The sequence below is a fragment of the Anguilla anguilla genome, chromosome 2, assembly GCF_013347855.1.
Source record: "Anguilla anguilla isolate fAngAng1 chromosome 2, fAngAng1.pri, whole genome shotgun sequence".
Classification (NCBI taxonomy): Eukaryota; Metazoa; Chordata; class Actinopteri; order Anguilliformes; family Anguillidae; genus Anguilla; species Anguilla anguilla.
The window spans coordinates 11,459,169-11,478,362 of record NC_049202.1 but is presented as its reverse complement, the minus strand read 5'-3'; the positions used below and the strand labels follow the sequence as shown (position 1 = coordinate 11,478,362).

The 19,194-nt window shown below is 44.2% G+C and overlaps 2 protein-coding genes across 9 annotated transcripts in view; both read right to left on the bottom strand.

The window, feature by feature from the left end:
* Positions 1–11: 11 nt before the first annotated feature.
* On the bottom strand, positions 12–10,980 carry asah2 (N-acylsphingosine amidohydrolase 2). Of its 2 annotated transcripts, none has more exons than XM_035401087.1 (21): positions 10,943–10,980; positions 10,126–10,265; positions 9,608–9,708; positions 9,062–9,205; positions 8,684–8,860; positions 8,189–8,316; positions 7,774–7,851; positions 7,332–7,452; positions 6,477–6,602; positions 6,134–6,220; positions 5,843–5,947; positions 5,269–5,350; positions 5,061–5,176; positions 4,507–4,601; positions 3,888–3,927; positions 3,588–3,686; positions 2,964–3,059; positions 2,515–2,667; positions 2,259–2,315; positions 1,735–1,823; positions 12–695 (listed from the first exon to the last, which is right to left on the bottom strand). In XM_035401087.1, exons 1-21 carry the CDS (start codon positions 10,963–10,965, stop codon positions 473–475), a joined length of 2,280 nt encoding a protein of 759 aa, XP_035256978.1. In that variant the 5' UTR covers positions 10,966–10,980; the 3' UTR covers positions 12–472. The 2 variants fall into 2 exon arrangements, with proteins under 2 accessions (XP_035256978.1, XP_035256985.1); XM_035401094.1 differs by lacking the exon at positions 10,943–10,980 and adding an exon at positions 10,764–10,916.
* Positions 10,981–11,316: 336 nt separating this feature from the next.
* The window catches only part of sgms1 (sphingomyelin synthase 1), a 31,685-nt gene continuing 23,807 nt past the window's right edge, over positions 11,317–19,194 (bottom strand). For 6 of the 7 annotated variants that reach the window (XM_035401160.1, XM_035401168.1, XM_035401177.1 and 3 more), the window contains exons 2-6: positions 17,968–18,790; positions 17,701–17,818; positions 15,871–16,024; positions 15,154–15,320; positions 14,438–14,611 (exon numbers count right to left, since the gene is read on the bottom strand). In XM_035401160.1, coding sequence (XP_035257051.1) covers positions 14,438–14,611; positions 15,154–15,320; positions 15,871–16,024; positions 17,701–17,818; positions 17,968–18,563 — 1,209 coding nt within the window. In that variant the 5' untranslated portion in view covers positions 18,564–18,790. Of the gene's footprint in view, positions 14,612–15,153; positions 15,321–15,870; positions 16,025–17,700; positions 17,819–17,967; positions 18,791–19,194 lie in introns of those variants that run through there. The other variant, XM_035401212.1, reaches the window with a different exon arrangement.

Genomic DNA, 19,194 nt, shown 5'->3' with positions numbered 1-19,194 from the left:
TTGAAACCAAATGAATAAAGACAAAATCTAACCTTTTAATATTTATATATTACTGCACATGCTTTCATTAAAGCAAAATACTTTCTTTTACAACTGAAAAATGTGTGCCATCAAAATAAATACAAACACATACTCTCAATGGTTGACTTTAAAAAATGAAACAGAACCACAGAACCACTGGATCTTTCCGTTTCACAACCTACACTCCAAAATAAAGGAACAGCAGAGGTACATTTTCGTTCTTTAAGGGACAAATCACCCAAATGTACCCGGAAAGTGCAATAATGTTCCATTTGGGTACTAATAAGTACCTTTTACAAGCACAAATGGTACAAATGAATTATGTGTTGCTGCTAATGGGTACAATGTTATGTACCTATATGGTACCATCCCAGGGACAAGTGTTTGTACATTTCAAGGGACTAGAGAGTATTTGCACCACATAGCTAACACACAGAAGAAAATGGCTGCATTAAATCCAGGAAAAGGAGCTGCTTCCTGCGCCGATCCTTGGGGAGACGACGCGAAACGTGTCAGACGTCCCCTCGTAGGCCGTGATCACGGGCTTCAGGAGCTTTATCTCCTTGAAATGTCCGAAGTGGCGAATCCTGTAGGTGCCAGGGCGGGCGGAGGACGGGATGTGCCACTCCACGGTGGCGTTGCTCTGAGCCCCGCCCCCTTTTATCCAGTGGAACCTGCGCGTCAAGATGGTTCGGACACATCAAGGATTTGGCGGGAGTTTGCCGAACCCGCCAGGATCTCCTCTCATACCCTAACACGGGGGCCCTGGTTGACCGACCAGATCAAAGTTCCGGTGACCTCACGACAGTCTTAGTCAAGGGCTGCCCCACCCTGTTGACCAGGAGGAATGCCTGTACCGTGCTAGGCATCCTACCACACGTGTGTTTGGACAGAGCTCACGTAACTAGAGCGTTGAAGGAAACTTGGAGCCAATAGAGAAGGCCGTTGTGGAAAGAAGTGGGGAAGTCTGCGTTGTCTCTCACTGACACTGGAATCTCCTCTCCCCTCATGCCTCTAAGCCAGCAGACCCCTAATCAGACCTTCCCTCATAAACAACTGTGTTTCACCCCAAGCAGTCTCTAATTCTCATCTTTCATCCCACACGCTAGAAACGCTCCGTTATTGATATGTTGGAGGAATACACGCAGGATAAAAAGGCCGTTGTGTCCTGCTTGTCAAACGCACGCACATCATCAACAGAGAATGAAGCCGGCCACGACCTTGCGTGCCCCGATATCAGTTTTTATGAACTTGCAAATGTGAAATCTACAGACTGTGTCATGTGTAAAACCAGCATAAATTCCTGGATTTCTTCTGGACAGTTTCAGTGCGTTGCACATGGGATAATAATGAGTCAATGTGTGTTGGCTCGGCAGTACTCTTATCATCACAAGGCCTTGAAAGATAGCAGCTGAAGTAAATAATGTCTAATGACCACTATAAGCTTGCCAGAGATAATGACCAGATTGGACAAAAATACAGTGTCACATGGATAAGACCACCAATCAGTGAGAAGATGTCTTCTAAGAGGAAGTAGCATTACTTCATGTTGGCAAGGACTTATCTATCAATGTTGCCATTTATCTCAGTGGGTAGATTGCAAAATGGTTGAACATACTGCATGTGATTCTAAGCTAGAGTACATCAGGAACCAAACATATTATTTGAGGATGAAAGTTCATTGACATTTGACAAAAAAAAAATTCATAGTACCTTGTCTCCCAAGATGCATCTGTGTGGACTATATCCCACTTCTGTGATTGGTTATGGTACTCTTCTACTGTGACGAAAGTCTTCTCAGTCTGAAAAGACAGTATCCAAAGCTTCAGTGGGGTCTTGTATGGTATGCCTGAATTATGATAGTGTGATATTTCTTGCTGTGATGTTTTCTGTGTCACTGCCCATAACAATATGCCACAAACAGCATTTCTTTCATTGATCATTTACTAGCATCATGTAAACAGCATCCTTTAAGACAATGTTTGTTGGCGATGGGTTCAGGATAGCATTTTAGGTGGTATGTTATGAGTTGTTGCAACTGCTTTTTGTATCTCTTCCTTCTGTAACATATATTTCATGTATTTCATGCATAATGCCATGTTAGCCTTTTAAGCAGCTCTGAATAACAGCTTGTGGAATAATAAATAATATTTTGTTGAAGAATCACAACTGCTCAAAACCTCAGGAACACACAAATTCAGCGACAGCATCGTCAGCAGCTGTCAGCATCGTCTCACCATGTCTCCAGAGTTCCTGGGATTCCCGCTGACAAACGTTACAGAGGCGACTTCTCCCTGGAACAGCATCAAACGCTTTTCATGCACATGCTGACAACTGAGCTTACGTAACTTGTTCATCTTAATGAAATGTGACACTGGGGGGGAAGGGGGGTGGGTGGGCGGGTGGGCGGATGGGGAAGTTCTGTCAGCTTCACTTTAATAATCCAGAGATAATGGAACAGACACACAGCGCGTAGGCGCTGACGCATCTTACCGTCGTGTACTGGGGCAGGACTTGCTCCAGCACTTCACCGAAGCTGGTGTTCTCCGGCTTTTTGTCCGCTGGGACAAGAGGCATCAGGGTGAAGAGCTGGCTCTCGTTGAAGAAGGGGGGCTCGGGACCTGCCGGCAGCTCGCCCTCGCTACCCTGGCGAGGAGAACACAGGGGTACGAAAAGCCCAGAGGAATTAAAGGAGAGGACAATCTGACTGAACAGGGTTGCGTGTGCACTTCTCACAGAACTGCTGATGCACCCAGCTATCTGCAGCCTGAAAGGACCTGCAGCTATTGGTTCATGCAGTGGGCAGGAAAGGAGATGCCATTCCATATCTAACACAAGATATGTCAGCTCTTCGGCATTATTTTATTCATTAGGCCATGTCTCGAGGTGGAGTCGCCTACAGTAGGCGTGGAGGGTGAACGAGGGCTCGTGGCAATGCTCACCCCAGCAATGGCCCTGGCCAGGCCTCTGTAGAGCTGTACGTAAGCAGAGAGGGTGTGGGGTCCATAGATGGTGGACGCTGCTTCGTAGCGCTGGATCTGTAAGGACGACAGTCTTTATGTCACTGTGTGCTGTGGCCAGTGAGAGTGGAACCCTGGATGTTGACCTTCACCCCCCCCCCCCACCCCATTTTTTTTTAGGATAGCACCCATTCAGAAGGCCTGAGTCCCCAGGTCACCGGAGCTTAACGGAGGCTGTTACCACCCAAAGCCAGGGAAAACGCAGTCACTTCGGATAACCGATTAACTTCAGACACGCATTTCCACAAGCACGCAAAACCCATCGCGTGCAATTCGAGGACGGCGAGCGGTGGCGGAATGACATAGTTTGACGCCACGGTCAATTTAAATTTAATCGATTATATAAATGAAATTCATAAAGCGACTCAATGAAGTGCTGATCCAATTTCCCCTGCTCATATCCTAACCATATCCTTTAGGAGCTAAAAGACAAGACTGATCCTAGACCAGTATCCTTGTCTTATACTATAAATATGCAAATAGCAAATTGACAATCACTGGCGACACACCTGCCATGGCAACAATAATTCAGCCATAGCTTAGTACCTGATACTCCTCATAGGTGGTGATGTAGTGGGTGTAGACATTACACAGTCCAGCAATGACCACTTCTGTGTTGGCAAAGTCACCACGGGCCTCCAGTTCCTGGAAAAATGTATAAGAGGCTCTAACATACCTGCGCATTAAGAACATAAAACTACATACTAATATTAGACTAAATGGGTTCAAAATGATGGCATATGTTGTAAGCACAGTACTGTAAGCATATAGTATATAAATGTGGAGGAGAGAGATTCTTTTGCTGTTTATAAAAATGTTAGCCTGAGTCGCATGTAAGATTCTCACCTGTTTCACTGCTTCTCTTATCCTTCTCCCTGACATGGTGCTGCAAAACATTAACAAAGTCTATGATTCACACACACACACACACACACACACACACACACACAAGCACTTCCTCTGAATTAAACCAACACATCCGCCATTAACAAGCACACGTGTGAAACAATTGGCTTTTGTGCCTCTAGGAAGCAACTGTCAAGTATTTGCATATTTGTTCACTGTGTAACTAGGAAGATGAAGCCAGAGACGGGACAGCGACCGTATGCGCTGACTATCATACATTTACTGAAGTTATCTTGAGCAAACTCACAGAGTAAAAGACATTGTTATGGCGTCATCTGCGCAAACAAAGTGCCATGCTTTTTATATTAATTAAATGGCATGGTTATTAGCTACTCATTACGAGTGACTCGCTGATTTGTACCAGTCGCAGTAGCTATTAAGAGCCTCCTTGATTGGTTTGTGTGAGTTGGTGATTGACAGGTTATGGTATGTAGCTCCACCCATTATCCGTGGTTCTTGAAGCTTCATTTTGACATCACTGCTTTTTTCTATGGCAGCACTGGAGAATCGAAGCGGACCTCAAACACTCGTAGTCAGGGAAACATCAAAGGAAACTCACGTCACTTCTCCTGGGATGGCGACGACGGCCACGTTTCCGATGGTGATCATCTGCACGTCCACAATGTCGGGGTGCCACGGGAGGGGCTTCTTCATCTAAACAGAGGGAGAAAGAGAGAGAGCGAGAGAGATAGAGAGAATACATATATGCACAGTCACATGTAGAGAGATACAGACATAGACGTAGGCAGACAGATAGATATAGAACAAGAGAGATAAGAGATAGATTTTATTTAACCCCCAATGGGAAACTGATTTGTACAACAGCAGTGACAATGCAAAACAGCGACATTATCAAAATAGACAATAGGCAACAATACCATAGAAGCAATAATCCTTGGTCACAAAATACAAAAATGAACACCCCTGTGCAGTGTAAGGACAATGAACACCGCTGTGCAGTGTAAGGACAATGAACACCCCTGTGCACTGTAAGGACAATGAACACCTCTGTGCACTGTAGTGATAAAGCTCCACAGCTCTATCAGAGCACAGTACTGACACTATCACACAGTCATTCGTATGGTCACTGAAGCAGAGGGGGCGGAGACTCACCTCTCCCGTGCTAAAGAGGATGGGCTTGGGCCTGTGGCAGTCCTGCGTCTCATTGGAAGGCGTTCCCAGCAGAGCGTCCCGAATGTCATCCCAGAACGGATCCCCCTCTACCGCCCCTAAGCGTACATACATACATGCAATAAAGTTTTATTAACACATATACCATAGAAATCACAAAAATTATGTATTTTTTGGTTTGTTTGCTTACCCTGTGTGAAGTTGAGATCGCCCCCGCCGTCTATAGTTCCTGCTGCAAAACTGTGGCCCAGAGCTGGTTTACAGGTCTTCACCTGAGAGCAATGAATAAAAAGTAGCTTTTAGGTGCTGAAAACTTTCCATATTCAGTTGACAAAAGAGATAAAATATCTAAAATGAAAAATAAATGGTTGAAAACCAAGCTGAACATTTTAACTGAACAAAAAACTTGTGTCATTCTTTGAAATTGGGCTACACTGAAGCCTTAATTAAGCTTAATTGCAGTTTTGATTGATTTAACAAGCCCATGAGATTGACACTTGAATCTCAGCAGTCAAGATCATGAATATTCTTCCATCCACAGAGAGACAAAAATACGAATTTATTTATCCTTTATATATGCAGACGACGAACCCCATTAAGATTGACGTGTCTGTTTTAATTGACTTAGCCAAGAATTAAGCACGCATAAATACATATAAACAAGCATGAAAGCGCAATCTGGCAAAATCCATATTAATAAAAATCAAACAGACTCTCCTCATGGTGCAATATGAAAGCAGGATGCGTCAGGGGTCGGGACTCACCGTGTGAGTGGAGTTGAGCTGGACCGTCACACTGGTCATGTCCACCCACTGGTGGGCCACATGGAGGACCCCTTGCACCTCCTGCTGCGGCCCCCCGTACAGCTCCTGCAAGGAGGCCATCAGGAGGTGACCACGAGCGCGGAAACGGAATCTGTCTGTATGTGACACCTGTCAAGCCAACAGCCATTGCCGGACAGTGGCAAGGACTGGGGACGCCTACTTGGAGTAGTAATTCCAAACCCTTCAGTCTCGCAGCACGCAACCTGACCCTCTGAGAGGGGGCAGCCTCACCTTTGCCTTCTTAAAAACGTTCTCTCCGATGATCCTGGTGCTTTCAAACATGTCATTTCCCGGTCCCAAGGCAACACACATTTTTGTCTGTGAAAAAAAAGACATTTGCCTTGCTTCTGAGAACAGTATTGCAAAAGGAATAATGATTTAGCCGTGAATGTTTAAGTGTGTATGTGTAAAGCTGGAATTTGCTTATTGAAAAACACGAAAGATGTGGCGTGAAAACCTGATTAAGATGAATCACATTTTAATAAATTAGATTGTTGTGCTCTCAGACACATGAGAAAAGAAACTGCTAAGCATCGCTCAGCGGGTGAAGCTATTTTACGGATGACTGACGTACCCCTCCGATGGGGCAGGAGCTGTTGACATAGTCACAGGCTTCACCAGTGTTCACACAGTACGGCCCTCTGGTGTTTGGGGAGACGTCTCCCAGGTTACTGGAGGCAAAGGCAGCCACAAATGGACCCTAGAAATGAAGTTAGACCGGCAGCATAACCAAGTCAGGAAGAGGGGCCGCCATTTTGTTCACCTATACAGATGTCAGTAGCATTTGAGCACTAAAGGGACTTCTACAATATGCAAGTGTACACAGTAACGCCCCAGTCAATCAAACATGTCGCCACATAGGCCAACAAGCAACAGAATCCAAAACCCAGAGCTAAGGGTGTCCTCATGCTTAGTACTCATTCTATATTGGAGGATGTATGAAATCAGTGTACTATTATACACCGCACCGAATGCATACATTCTACAAGTTCTGTGTTAATTGTTTTAAATGTGGGAGACATTTTTGCATTCTACTGTGTCAGCGTTTCCTTTGTAATCAACTTTTTCTTGATTTTCTTTACGAGTCAAAGCTCCGTTAAATTAATCACAATAAAACAAGTTGAACTTACATAAAAGGAAATTACATGAATGCAACTGTATTACACCAGCTGTCACAAGAGTTGTGTATACAGGGCAGCTGCAGTGTATAAGCCACACAGCGCTTGCATTTAGCAGTTGTGCTCAGCTAAGAAAACAAAGGTATAATTAAGCACATGTACACAGTTCTGGATTACTGTAAATGCCAGTGTAAATAAATGTTTAAAAAAGGCCACAGACCATGACATGTTCACAAGATGTTTTACATGACATGTATATTTACATTACATGATTCAAAGGATGATTAATCCTGAAAAGGAAGAGACACTACCTCTCCAGGTAAAGAGCCAATGTTCTTCTCTTGCTCAAACAGGTAGGAGGCATACCCCAGGTTGTCCGCACTCACCATGCGATTGGTATAGTTCATACTGACGGGATGGACAGCGAACCAGCTGCCAAGGGAGAGACAGCCTTAACCACACAGCATCCAATCTGTGAGCAGCAAACACTTAACAACTGCATATCTTAACATCAAGATGCTAATTCTCACTCATTAGCAGAGAACTGCAGGTCACCATATACAGTATATATACATACAAGTCAATGTATGTATGACAGTATGTACACAAACAATCAAAATGACACATAACGGTGCATTTTCACAGAACATGCTGTTACAAATCCTCTCATTAAGCATGGCAAGTGTGGCCAGTTACTTTTACTGCAAGCCTTGCAGTGTAGCAGAGAAGGTGCTGACATCACAAGCTCTCTACCTGAGCACTCCCAAACCGTCTCCATCCAGGTCCGTGAACTTCAGGACCACCATTTGTTTGTCCGTGTTGGATTTGTATCTGGAAGGAAGGTAAGTTGCCTGCTGGGAATCACTGAACCCTTACATAACCCTTACAACCTGTCACCAGTAATTTTGCTGGGCCTAATGGAATCCTCAACACAATCACTCAGTACGAACACATTTAAACACAAATCGAGTAAAATTTGGCAAACCAAATCAAACTGAATACAGTAGGCAATTGAAAAACATGCAGGCAATAGTGTTTAGGTGAAGTGGATTTTAAGATGTGCCCATGATGAGGCACTTGAGGCACAAGTTTTAACTGAGCGATGGTGTTTTTTCTCGCCAGCATGAACATGTTTGGAGCGCGCTCCAGAGATGACATCACGCCTGACCTGTTCCTCTCCTCTGCGGGGTTGTTCAGGTAAGAGTGAGGACTTCGATTCACGTTGCTGTCTTCAAGCTCCCCTTTACTCAGAAATATCCTTCCTGGCTTTAGATTCTTATGGGCCATGTCTATGCTCTGTGCAGAGGCAAGAATATCAATATCAAAGCCCCTCCCAAAATGAGGGAATCTCAATGTGAAAAGTGCCTTTTAGGGCATACTCAGTTTTGTGTATTAAAATACACATGTACATTTCTGAAAAACACACTGCCATAAATTATGCTTCATGTGAACTGAAAACAACCTTTACAGCAGTCAAATGTGCAACCTCTGGTTACAAAGACAATCCCCTGTCTAGAGTACACTCTGTGATGTTGTATCACTGATAAGATTGAGGAAATGGAATTGAGGACAGAGACAGACTCTTTCAGACAGCCGGTCCCAATTATACATTCAACAGCACGCAGCATTTTCAATGCAATTAGAGAGAGGACGGATGACGTACCTTCACAATGCCATTGACAATAGGCTGGATGGAGGGCTTGATGTAGCCTTTGCTGGTGATCATGAAGAGAGTGTACTGGAAGTACCCAGCCAGGCCAGAGTGGGTGTGAGTGCCACTCAGCACCACGTTGTCTTGTCCATAAAGGCTACCGTATTTGGACTGAAGCGCCCTCAACACCTTATAAACACATTTGAGACACAGCACAGAGATTGGCCAATTAATCGGACTTCCCTTGTGACAATAAATAAATAAATGGTTGTGAGAGAGGCCTGTGGCAAACCAGCATAGACATTCCTGCTGCGTATCTCCTTGACAACGGCAATCTGGCACTCTCCCGCTGAAATGTACGCCCCGGTTTAACCCAGCGCCCCGATTTACCTCCAGCCTCAGCCTCTGGGAGACCATGCCTATGTCCGCGCTCACGAACACCACCCGCTTGCTCGTGTCGTCCACGATGAAGGCCCGGCTGTAGAGGCGGGTGTGGATGCCCCCCGCCGTCTGATCCAAATTGGCGTATCCCATCTGGAGGGCGTGATTCAGGGTTACGCATGACCCTCTGTCGCTTTATCGCATCATCACCATCCATTTTTATCTGCTTTACTCTGCTGTAAAGCGTGTCTCTTTATCACTTATCAGAAAGATTTATCATCGCGGCGTCGCTCTAATATATTGCAAAACATTATGTGCTTACAGCCTAAGATTTTGCCAGTAAAACTGACATACCTTACCAAGCAATGATGATGAAGGATAAAGATTAAAAAAGCAAAAATTAACCAGATATTGCCAAACCGATTTGCACATAAATTTGATGCAGTCTCAGCTGCACTGTGTCTGGAGTGACTAGATGGACTATGGTGCAGAGTGCATGATGGGATACCAGCACAAGGGTCCAGAGGCTGCGAGGGGGGCACCACAGTCACTCACCAGGGGCACGTCCCCAACGGGTCCCGTGACGTCTGCCCTGCCCACCCCCACCAGGTAGGGATTCTCCGATGGCTTCCACGTGGGGACAGGCTCCTCTGGCGCTACAAGGACATTTTTTCAAACACCATACACCATAGTTTTAGTGGAGACCCCACAATGAGATCCATAAGGCTTGATAAATTCTGACTCATTCACTGTGGTCTTAAACGGTCACATAAGCCAGTATTCCCAAACCAAGCACTAAATCCAGTTAAGCTATCATGTAGACACTGTTTATTGTGCATTTTTTCAATGCTGTTAAGAAGGCAATTAATTAATGCTTTTAGCTACAGTATCTTATTTTTGAACTTCAAACACACACACATATATATTTGTATCACTGTCCCACATCACAGACCAGTTCTGGATGATGCTCCCAGCACAGATGCTCAGGCCAGTTTTCACACAGCACTTGTACCAAAGGAGGTAGCCAATACTAAATAGGAATCTGATTGAAACATTCAAACATTCATACTTACGCGGGTCTGTGTTCCATGTGGTGGCCATCACAGAGATGAGGCCCACGGTCACGCCGGTCATTAGCACAAAGAGCACGATGAGGAGGATCTCCAGGGTGCTGAGGCCGCAGCACGCTACCTTACGAGCCATGGTCCCCGTGCTGAAGAGCCCCCCCCATAAAAAAACCCCCATGAGTGTTGAGGGCAACCAGACGCTACCACCGCCACCACAACCTCTATAAGCAATATCCTATAGCACTGTGCCTCATGATGAGTAACACACCTACTTGAATGACACGTTTAATCTTGTGTTGTCCACATCTACACATGGGCTGTTTTTAAGAGGAGACAGTAAACTGAAGTAGCTAGAAGTCTAGTAAACAGCTGTGACTCAATCCAGATTTAAACCTACAGACCGAACGTGTAGTGCTCAGTCCACAACGACAGGCTGGATTTGCATACATCTCCTTGTAACGTGTGATGCGTTTCATAAAAGCATGCCGGAAATAAGTATTACATAGTAACAAATCAACACATAGTGAAGTTAAAACCTAATTGCTGCCTCGCATACAACTAAGAACATTTCCACAAAATCAGAGTTAATTTTTAAGCTCAGAATAGTAAAATAAAGTGTCAAGTTTGTAAAATGTGTTACTTACTTATGTTATAAGATGTTAACAAGTTCCACAGGTAGCAAATCAGTAACTCTTGGACAAAACACTATTGGAACCTTTCCTGTTGGGCTAGTAATTATATTGTGCGAGGACAAAGACAGCAGAACCATTTTATTGGCCATATTCTCACCTTATCACAGTTCAAGGATCATTGTTTAAATTACCTTGATTTTCTTGGCTCATGCATACAATTCTAGGCAACACCAGGAATGGTAAAAGCATGAGGTAATCACACAGCCAATCAGAAATGCTAAAATAAACCCTTGCATTGTATGATGACCATCACAGTGATGGCTTTAGTTCTGAATATATCTGAAACACCTGAATAAACTCAGGATTAGTTATGCAACTGCGAGAAAGATAAAATAAACTGCCATCATTATTTTTTTCTGGTTTCAAAGGTCAGACAAGTCTGACTCTTAATTCTGAAAATGATTAACAGAAAGTTATCAGATCAAAACAAGCATTTTCCAAAAGTCATTTTCAATGGGAAAATACAGACAACATGTAAGGCAGTAAGCATAAAAACACCCATGGCTCTGAAGCAAGGAGTTTTATTTGGTTTCTCTGTTTCAATGGGCCTATGTGGCTACACCTTTGACTGGAGTATTATTGCCAATGTATACAATGTATTGTTAATGTATTGTACTCATGGAAAAGACTGGTAGAACAGACATACACAGCATGTTCTGTAAATACATACATATACATTACAATGAGAACATACCTGGGAAACCTTTCATAATCATTTACCCCAACACAATTTAATCATCCACAGTTATTACCTTAGTCCATTATAACTCCAGCCAATAAATGCTTCTCTGAACAGGACTAATGCAGTTAACCCTCCATGCCATTCAACAGACTTGAATCTTACACTCCTTACACATCACATTTTACACTTTTATGCAGGTCATACTTCACAACCTGAACCATTTTCAGTTGCTCAAATCCAACCGTGTACCCCCCATTATAGTTACACCACGGGGTCGGAATTGTCTCAGATGAGGGTCACACAGGAGCGAGCCATGTGCAAGTGGAACCAGTGTTCTTCAACCACACTAATTTATCAAACTCTCCTGCACTGCCATTTTAGAGATTTGCCTTGAAATGCTGTTGGGTTAAGGAACCTGCCATTGGGCTGATGCGTGGTGTAGTAGGGATATATGACAGGGACTGAATGTCGGTGGCTGACTGTGGCTGGGAGCCCTGCAGGGTGACGTATGATTGGACACATCGTCAGCCAGTCAATGAGGGACCGCAGTCTGGAGGGTTTCCCCCAGCTCAGTGCTCTCCAGACTCCGGAGCACAGATCATATAATCTGACAGCATTTCCCAACATTCCTAAATTTTCAATTTCCAGCCCATTGAAACAAAGCTTTCAAACTGTATGCATCTTCTGAAAATGCAGTAAGAGTAGTGACATTTTATCTATTGTCTGTAGCGAGGGACATTCTGTACTGTAACAGAGCACCAGAACTTTCTGTTACCATCCAAAACCTCCAGTAGTTAAAGGTGCAGTATGTAGATTTTTTCTTGTTCATATTTGGTAAAAAAATTCCTTCATATCCCAACAGATATCAATAAATGACAAGCTTTAAGAAAAAGATTCAGTCTCTCAGACTGCCTCAGACTCTGAAATCAGCCACTCTTAAATTTCACTGTGCCTAAATCTTAATAACCAATCAGGACAGCTCTCTGCAAGGGGGCAAATCAGGACAGGTCTCTGCCTGTCAATCATGTTCTGCTGTCAGAGCAGAAATACTGCAGAGACAGTGCTATAGCTAGCCTAGAAAACAGAACAAGAATAGCAGAGAAAAATCTGTCAAAATTACCAGTTCCGCTTTTGACTACAACGGCATATACTGATAAAAAATTAATTGTTATATTCTTCCTGTGAATGAGGTATGATGTGCTTCACTCTCCCTACTTGACATTACCACAGTGGGGTCCTCTCTACAGTACTCAGATGACAGGCAGCACACATGCGTTTGCAGGGTGGGCCTTGTGGAGAGAGAGCTACTGGACGGGGGTAGAACTTTTTTTTCTAAAATCTAGGTCTCTCCCTCGTTTCTTCAAACTTACATACCGCACCTTTAAGAATAGAGAGTGGAAGGTAGACAGGAGCTGAGTATCTGGTTGCTCAAAATAATCTGTGCAACGTACACAATGCATTGGGGCAAGCCCATTTCAAAACCATGTGCAACATTTAACAAAAAAATATGGATAAGTAAAAGCTAGAACAAACAAAAAAATCTGAAAGTTTGAATTAATTTTTCTGTAAATGGCACAGGGTATTAACAATAATAAAATAATAATAATAATAATAATAATAATAATAATAAAATACACGACTCCAAACAAAATTTTCAGGGTGTGCGGAAGTTTGTCATTTATTTGCTTGTCTCCCTAACATGACATCACTGACAGCAGTTTCTCTCATTGGGTAGTTTGCAGGTTAGCTCTGAGGTATAAACTTGAGGAGAGGAGAACAGGGACGGGTGGGGGGGAGGTGTTAGGGGGATGTCACATTCTTTTTGTCAGTCATGCAGGTGCCAAGGGGCAAGACACCAACAAGACCTCTCCCAGCTATGACTCTCACCCTACTTCTCTTTCCATTGTATGGACCCGGGACTCAAATAGGAGAGAACCCAAGCCACACAGCTGTTTGGCATAAACAAACAGGGCAATAGGACAGCAAAGATGATTGAACAAAAAAAAAATAGAACATTCAGATTGAAAAATTTGGAATTCTCGTTTTGTTGAAATTTTCAAGCTTGCTTGCCCAGGAAAGACATTTCTACAAACTAAATTTCTTACATTCAGAAAATGGATAAAACATTGAGGTTGTTGTCCTTCATTCAACAAACCTTTTGCGAGACAGGCTTTGGGTAACCGCTTTGACACAGCAACGCCTTTTCTCCATTGTTTAAACCAAAGTAATCATGTACCACTTTACACCGCTATTAAAATAAACATAAATACATAAATGAGCACGCCAAAAGACTGTACAATCAAGATGAGGAAGGCACTAGAAAACATGAAATACCATTTTATATTTGTGTCTGTTTGCTATGCTTTCATCAAATGTAAAAATCTAAAAGTCTCTCTTTTTAGCATTAGTTTGAAAAATAAACCTGTGATGCACATAGAAAAATCTTTTTGCACCTCTGTCATGTTTATCGAGGAGTTACAAAAATGTTATTCTTTAAAAAAAACAAAACAAAAAAACCACATTTTCTTAAATTTTTTTATATACATATTATACCTTTGATACTGGGAAACTCATACTAGAAATTCCAGACTTCCATCCAAATTTCAAAGAGAACGGTATACTTTTTTTTTTAATTACATGGATATACTTGAAATGCGACAGACCTACAATGAAGCACTCGCTAATCGCAAAATACAAAAAAACCTACCGATAAAAGTAGTGCTTATAACGTGTTCTCTGATCCGTTCCAAAATGAAATTCTGAGGAGAACAGGGGGTCACAGTGCTGATACCTTCGACAGTGGGCCCGTCAAAAGTCATCACTAAAGGAGGAACAGCGAAGGGTTCGCAGGGCATCTTCTTGTGATTGGATTGTAGCACTTCGGGGCAAGTCTCTGCCGGTCCGTTCCCTAGCTTGGGACGCGCCCGTCGCGTTGCGGCGGTCACTACGAGTCTATCCTGCTGTACTTCACGTGACCCCAGTGCAGAGGAGAACGCCAGGAGAACGGCAGCTCGTAGTTGCGGGGGACGATGCCCTGTACGTTCCGTTCGAAGTACTGGAACATTCGGTACCACCACACTCTCGCGAAAAAGTTACTTTGAGACGTCTCCTTTAGCACCTGAGGGAGGAAAGCGATGTTCAGGTCAGTCGCCATTGAAAGGTACGCTCAAGCCCAAATATCAAGCGGTTACCATCCATTCTCTAGATATAGAAAACCGACTAAAAGAGTTAAGGATCTCGGTTCATTCAACAGCAAATTAAGATCCTATTTTTTGTGGAAAAATCAAATACTGGTTTATGTGCTTTATTACCATGTGTGGTTTATTAAAAATATCACTATATATAATCAAAAATCTAAAATGAGAAATCAAAAGATATTAGCAGTCAAAATTACTACCAACATGCAGATATTGAATGTCCTAACTGTTCTTTAGCTTGTTTTTAATTAGTATTATCATTTACAGACAAATTAAAGATTGCAAAATTTAAAGAAATTATTTAAACATGCCTTTAAATTAATAATACACACAGTATTCTTAAAAAAATTTCAAGAAGGCAATACCAGATCAATTAAAGAGCTCCAGTTCATTGCCCATTTTTCCCTCCACGCACAAGTGAGAGTCATGTTAAAAAGAAGGGTGTCCAGAACTCCAGACCTACCTGCTGGTTGGCCATGGTGTGGTACCACCAGAACAAGCGTGTTGTGATGTAGTACGCCACAACTACATCCACAGTATAGTGGTCATGCGCCAGCAAAATGCAGATGATTCCTACAGCACTGAGAATCCAGCAGAGCCAGTGGTACCACCAAAACCTCTTTGGGGAATCTAGAAGAGAAATACGAACATTTATACACAAAGGCTAAAATTTACCACATCCACAACTGCACTCTTACACATATACCGGAAGGTTAAATGCAATACAAATTGTAACCCAATGGAAAATTTTTCTAAGGTTATTTAGTGCGCTGTGGGGAAAATGCTGGAACCATTACTTGATTGAAAAGACAACACAAAACAGATTGACAGTGTATGTCATCAGAGAAGCATGCGCAACAGTGGCAACACTTCAGGTCAATAAAACCATTGAATTTTTCAGTTATTGTCTGTGCTCTACACAGACAATAACAGCTCATTTCAGTACCCGCAATACAATTCTTCAAATTTCCCCCAAACCCTTTAAGACAAAAAAAAAGCACATTCATGTTGATATTTAGTTAAACTGAAAGTACAGCACTCCGCTGGGCTCGCCATTCATTTTAGATTTTTGTTTTTTTAAAACCGCCCACCAGATGTCACTGTTACTTCAAAACAACCCAAACGTGCAGAGGCCTTAACACAAGAGAGCACGCTGTGTTTAAAAAGAGCAGAAACTTACACTCTTTGATGAACAGGTACGTGAGCGTCAGCATGACGGTGTGGCCGCTGTACAGGTAGTCTCCGCACATGTTGTGAGATCCCGTGATGGACAGGCCTCCTCCCGCGATCATCTTTAACACCCTGCGCATCTGGGCCTCCCAGTCCCCGAACAGCTGCGGAGGCAAGGGGCACGGATCGCATCGTTAAAGCGCGCTTCTGAGGCTGCTGGGGGGCTCGTCCCGTTAAGGTACTGCTCTAGTGTATGGACTAGCCCCGTGATCTGCAATGGGGTCTGGGCCAAGATCAGCAGACACGCAGGGCAGCACACAATTGGCTCTAGTAATGCTCGGGGGGTGGGGTGGGCAGCTCGCATCCATGAACCCATTGATCGATCAGGCACCCACAATCCGCCAGTTAAGCAGCACATTAACTGTGCTACTCCGCCTTTTGTCTGTGCGGACCTGACTTGTGAACAGCGGTGTGATTGCGGACATTGTGCTTCAGAGGAGAACACAGGCCTGCCTGTGCTCTCGAGCTGACAGTGGAGGTCTTGTGAATGACAGAAACACACCCAGGTATTCCAAACTGGACGGTACAAGCAGACAGAAGCATAAACATGCACATATTTCTCTTACAGTTCTAAACCTGCAGCAGAAACAATATGACAGTGGGTCAGAGCAAAAACGTCGATTTTCGCTACAAATTCACTTCTTGAACAAGGTCCTCTGGAAATCACGCATCATGCCAAACCACTTAAGGCTTTGACAAGCATTGAGGCAAAACCCGTGTGCTTTTCTGAGAACAGTGGAAAGTTCTGTTACAGATGGTGGTTTTCTAAACCGGGAGGGGGGGGAAGGCTAACTCAATTTTCTTGGCCGCGTCGCAACAGGAAAACAAGCGAGCGGACCAGCGAGTGAAAAGCTCTCGTTGGTCTCCTAAGATGGCGAGCGAGCGTGTCCCGCTGGCCTCTCTGCGAGAGGATCTCTCGGCATGCGCAGGTCTACGCCCTGACCCCTACACGCCCCATAACGGCTCACAGCTGCGAGGGCTGGAATGCACTCTCTGGGGGACACGGGCTTTTCGCTTCTTCACAACACCTCCATGGCAACCGTGCAACCACTTCCTGCTTCACAACACATACGCCTACTTTCACTTCACTCTACCTTTAACAGTACAAACGATTTAACATCAGATCAGATGTAATATCAGTAAGGCCAGCAATTATCTATCACAAAAAAAATTATTCAGCTCAGGCGTGGACAGGTGATATACCGCATGTGTTACACACTGACAAAATTATTCAAGTGACAAATGTACGTTTAAAGGCAATTCTTAAAATGGCAATAAGCAAGGCCCGGTTTGCAGCAAACGTACTGTTCCGTCCTGTCCTGAGGGCCTTATCAAATAAACCTGTTCGAAGCAACAATTCTTACGACATGTGATAGGGAGTTGGCACACAACTATCTGATGCCACTCGTTGAGAGTCCTCACTTCCATGTAGCATTAGAGTGATACTTGCTTGCCCTGTCAAGACTGCAAGACTGGAAACCACTTAAGTCCAAATCCGGGAAGCTTAACTTTCAAGTGTGACAGTTTATCAAGTGATACAGTTCTCAAGTTCTTACTTGTGTCACAGTGGTTTGGCCTCTTTTCTGAAGTGCGATATCAAGAAGAACAAGACCAGGTCAAAACCTAGTATATGGCTGGACCGTATATGGGTGTGCGACATTGTGGTAGCACAAGCACTTTGGTTCTAGCATTAGCACGCAAGTAAAGTATACTCTATTGCCATTTTGCTGTTCCACACATGAGAAATATTTTACTTTTTTTAGCGCGATGGATGGCTTACCTTTGGAGCACACTTGAAGTGCATCCCTGGTACTGGAAGGGTGGTGACATACATGGTGATACATCTGTACAGGTAGAGTGTACCAACAATGAAGAAGAACCTCCGGCCAACAATGGACCTAAAAGAAAAAGTAGCAAGTGGGTTATCTAAATATGACATGATGCACCCAAGACATCTCCCAAAAGTAGCTTTTGTCAGCTATAGGCCATTTCAGTGACAAATAAAGGAGAAATAAAAATAAGATCGTAGCCTCACTTTATTACATACCTGTATTTCAACAGCACCCACTGCAGCAGCCATAGGCCGACCAGCAACATGCCGTTGATCTCGCAAATGGAGAAGGCCCATTCGACTCTGTCGAAAATGTCAAAGAACTTGTCGGGCAGAGGGGGGTCCAGTTCCTTGGGGGGGACGCGCTCGTGGACCACGGAGATCATGATGGTGGTGAGGACGAAGCAGCACACGGCGTAGCAGAAGGCCACGGCCGTCTTGCCCCACTCCAGTGGGTAGGGCGAGCGCTCCGGCTCGGGGACGGGGATCTGGATGGCGTCCTTGCGGAAGCCGTTGAGCGCGCCGTTCCTCTTGCCCTTCCCGTCGCCCGCCACCACCGCGTGGCCGTTGGCGTGCCCGTTCTTGTGCGCCTCGATGTGGTGCTCGATCTTCAGGGTTTCCACCTTCTCCAGGAGCTGCGTCCCGCCGTCCGAGGTGACCAAGGACAGGGGCGGGCTCTGGAAGTCCTCCCTGGTGAGTTCCAGCAGGGCCTGGCCGGTCAGGGGCCCGCAGGCCTCCAGGTACTCCTGAAACCCCTCCTCCGTCAGCCAGCGCGACACCTCCTCCTCCGACCACAGGATCACGTTTTTCATTTCGGTGTCGGGGAGCGAAAAGGAGCGAAAGGGACCCGAATGGAAATCAGGAGCGATTTGATTGGTCTACAGTACACAGACTCCTCCCCTGGTCGTGTTCATCACGTATGAAGGACATTGGGCACAGACACTCAGAGGATGCGGCCACACTCAACTACTGAAGGTTTCGTCCACTGAAGTCTTCTACCATAGACTACTTATAACAGCACTGCAGAGAGGCCTCTTCCCTAAAAAAAGACAGAAAAGTAAGTTACTAATTTTAGCTTCCAAGTCAGATACACAGAGGAGTCTTACAATATAATAAATCATATTTCATTTCATTATGATGACAACTGGCCCAAACATTTTGCAGGAAATGCTCAACTTTAGAATAAGCTGTGAATAACTGGATGAGGAGCACAATATTTACATATGCCTTTCTTAAGCGTTAAACTACACAATGCAACATAATGCACACTTCTTTACAGCACTGTTTCTGCGAGGAGCGTGTAAACAAAAACATAGTGATTCCTCATCCCTGGACACTTCTACAGCACTGCCTCATATGGAGTATCAAGAATGCCGGTAGAAACCAGGCCCAGCTTCCAAGTAATGGAGAAAAATAAACAGAAAAACACCCACCACGCTCAGA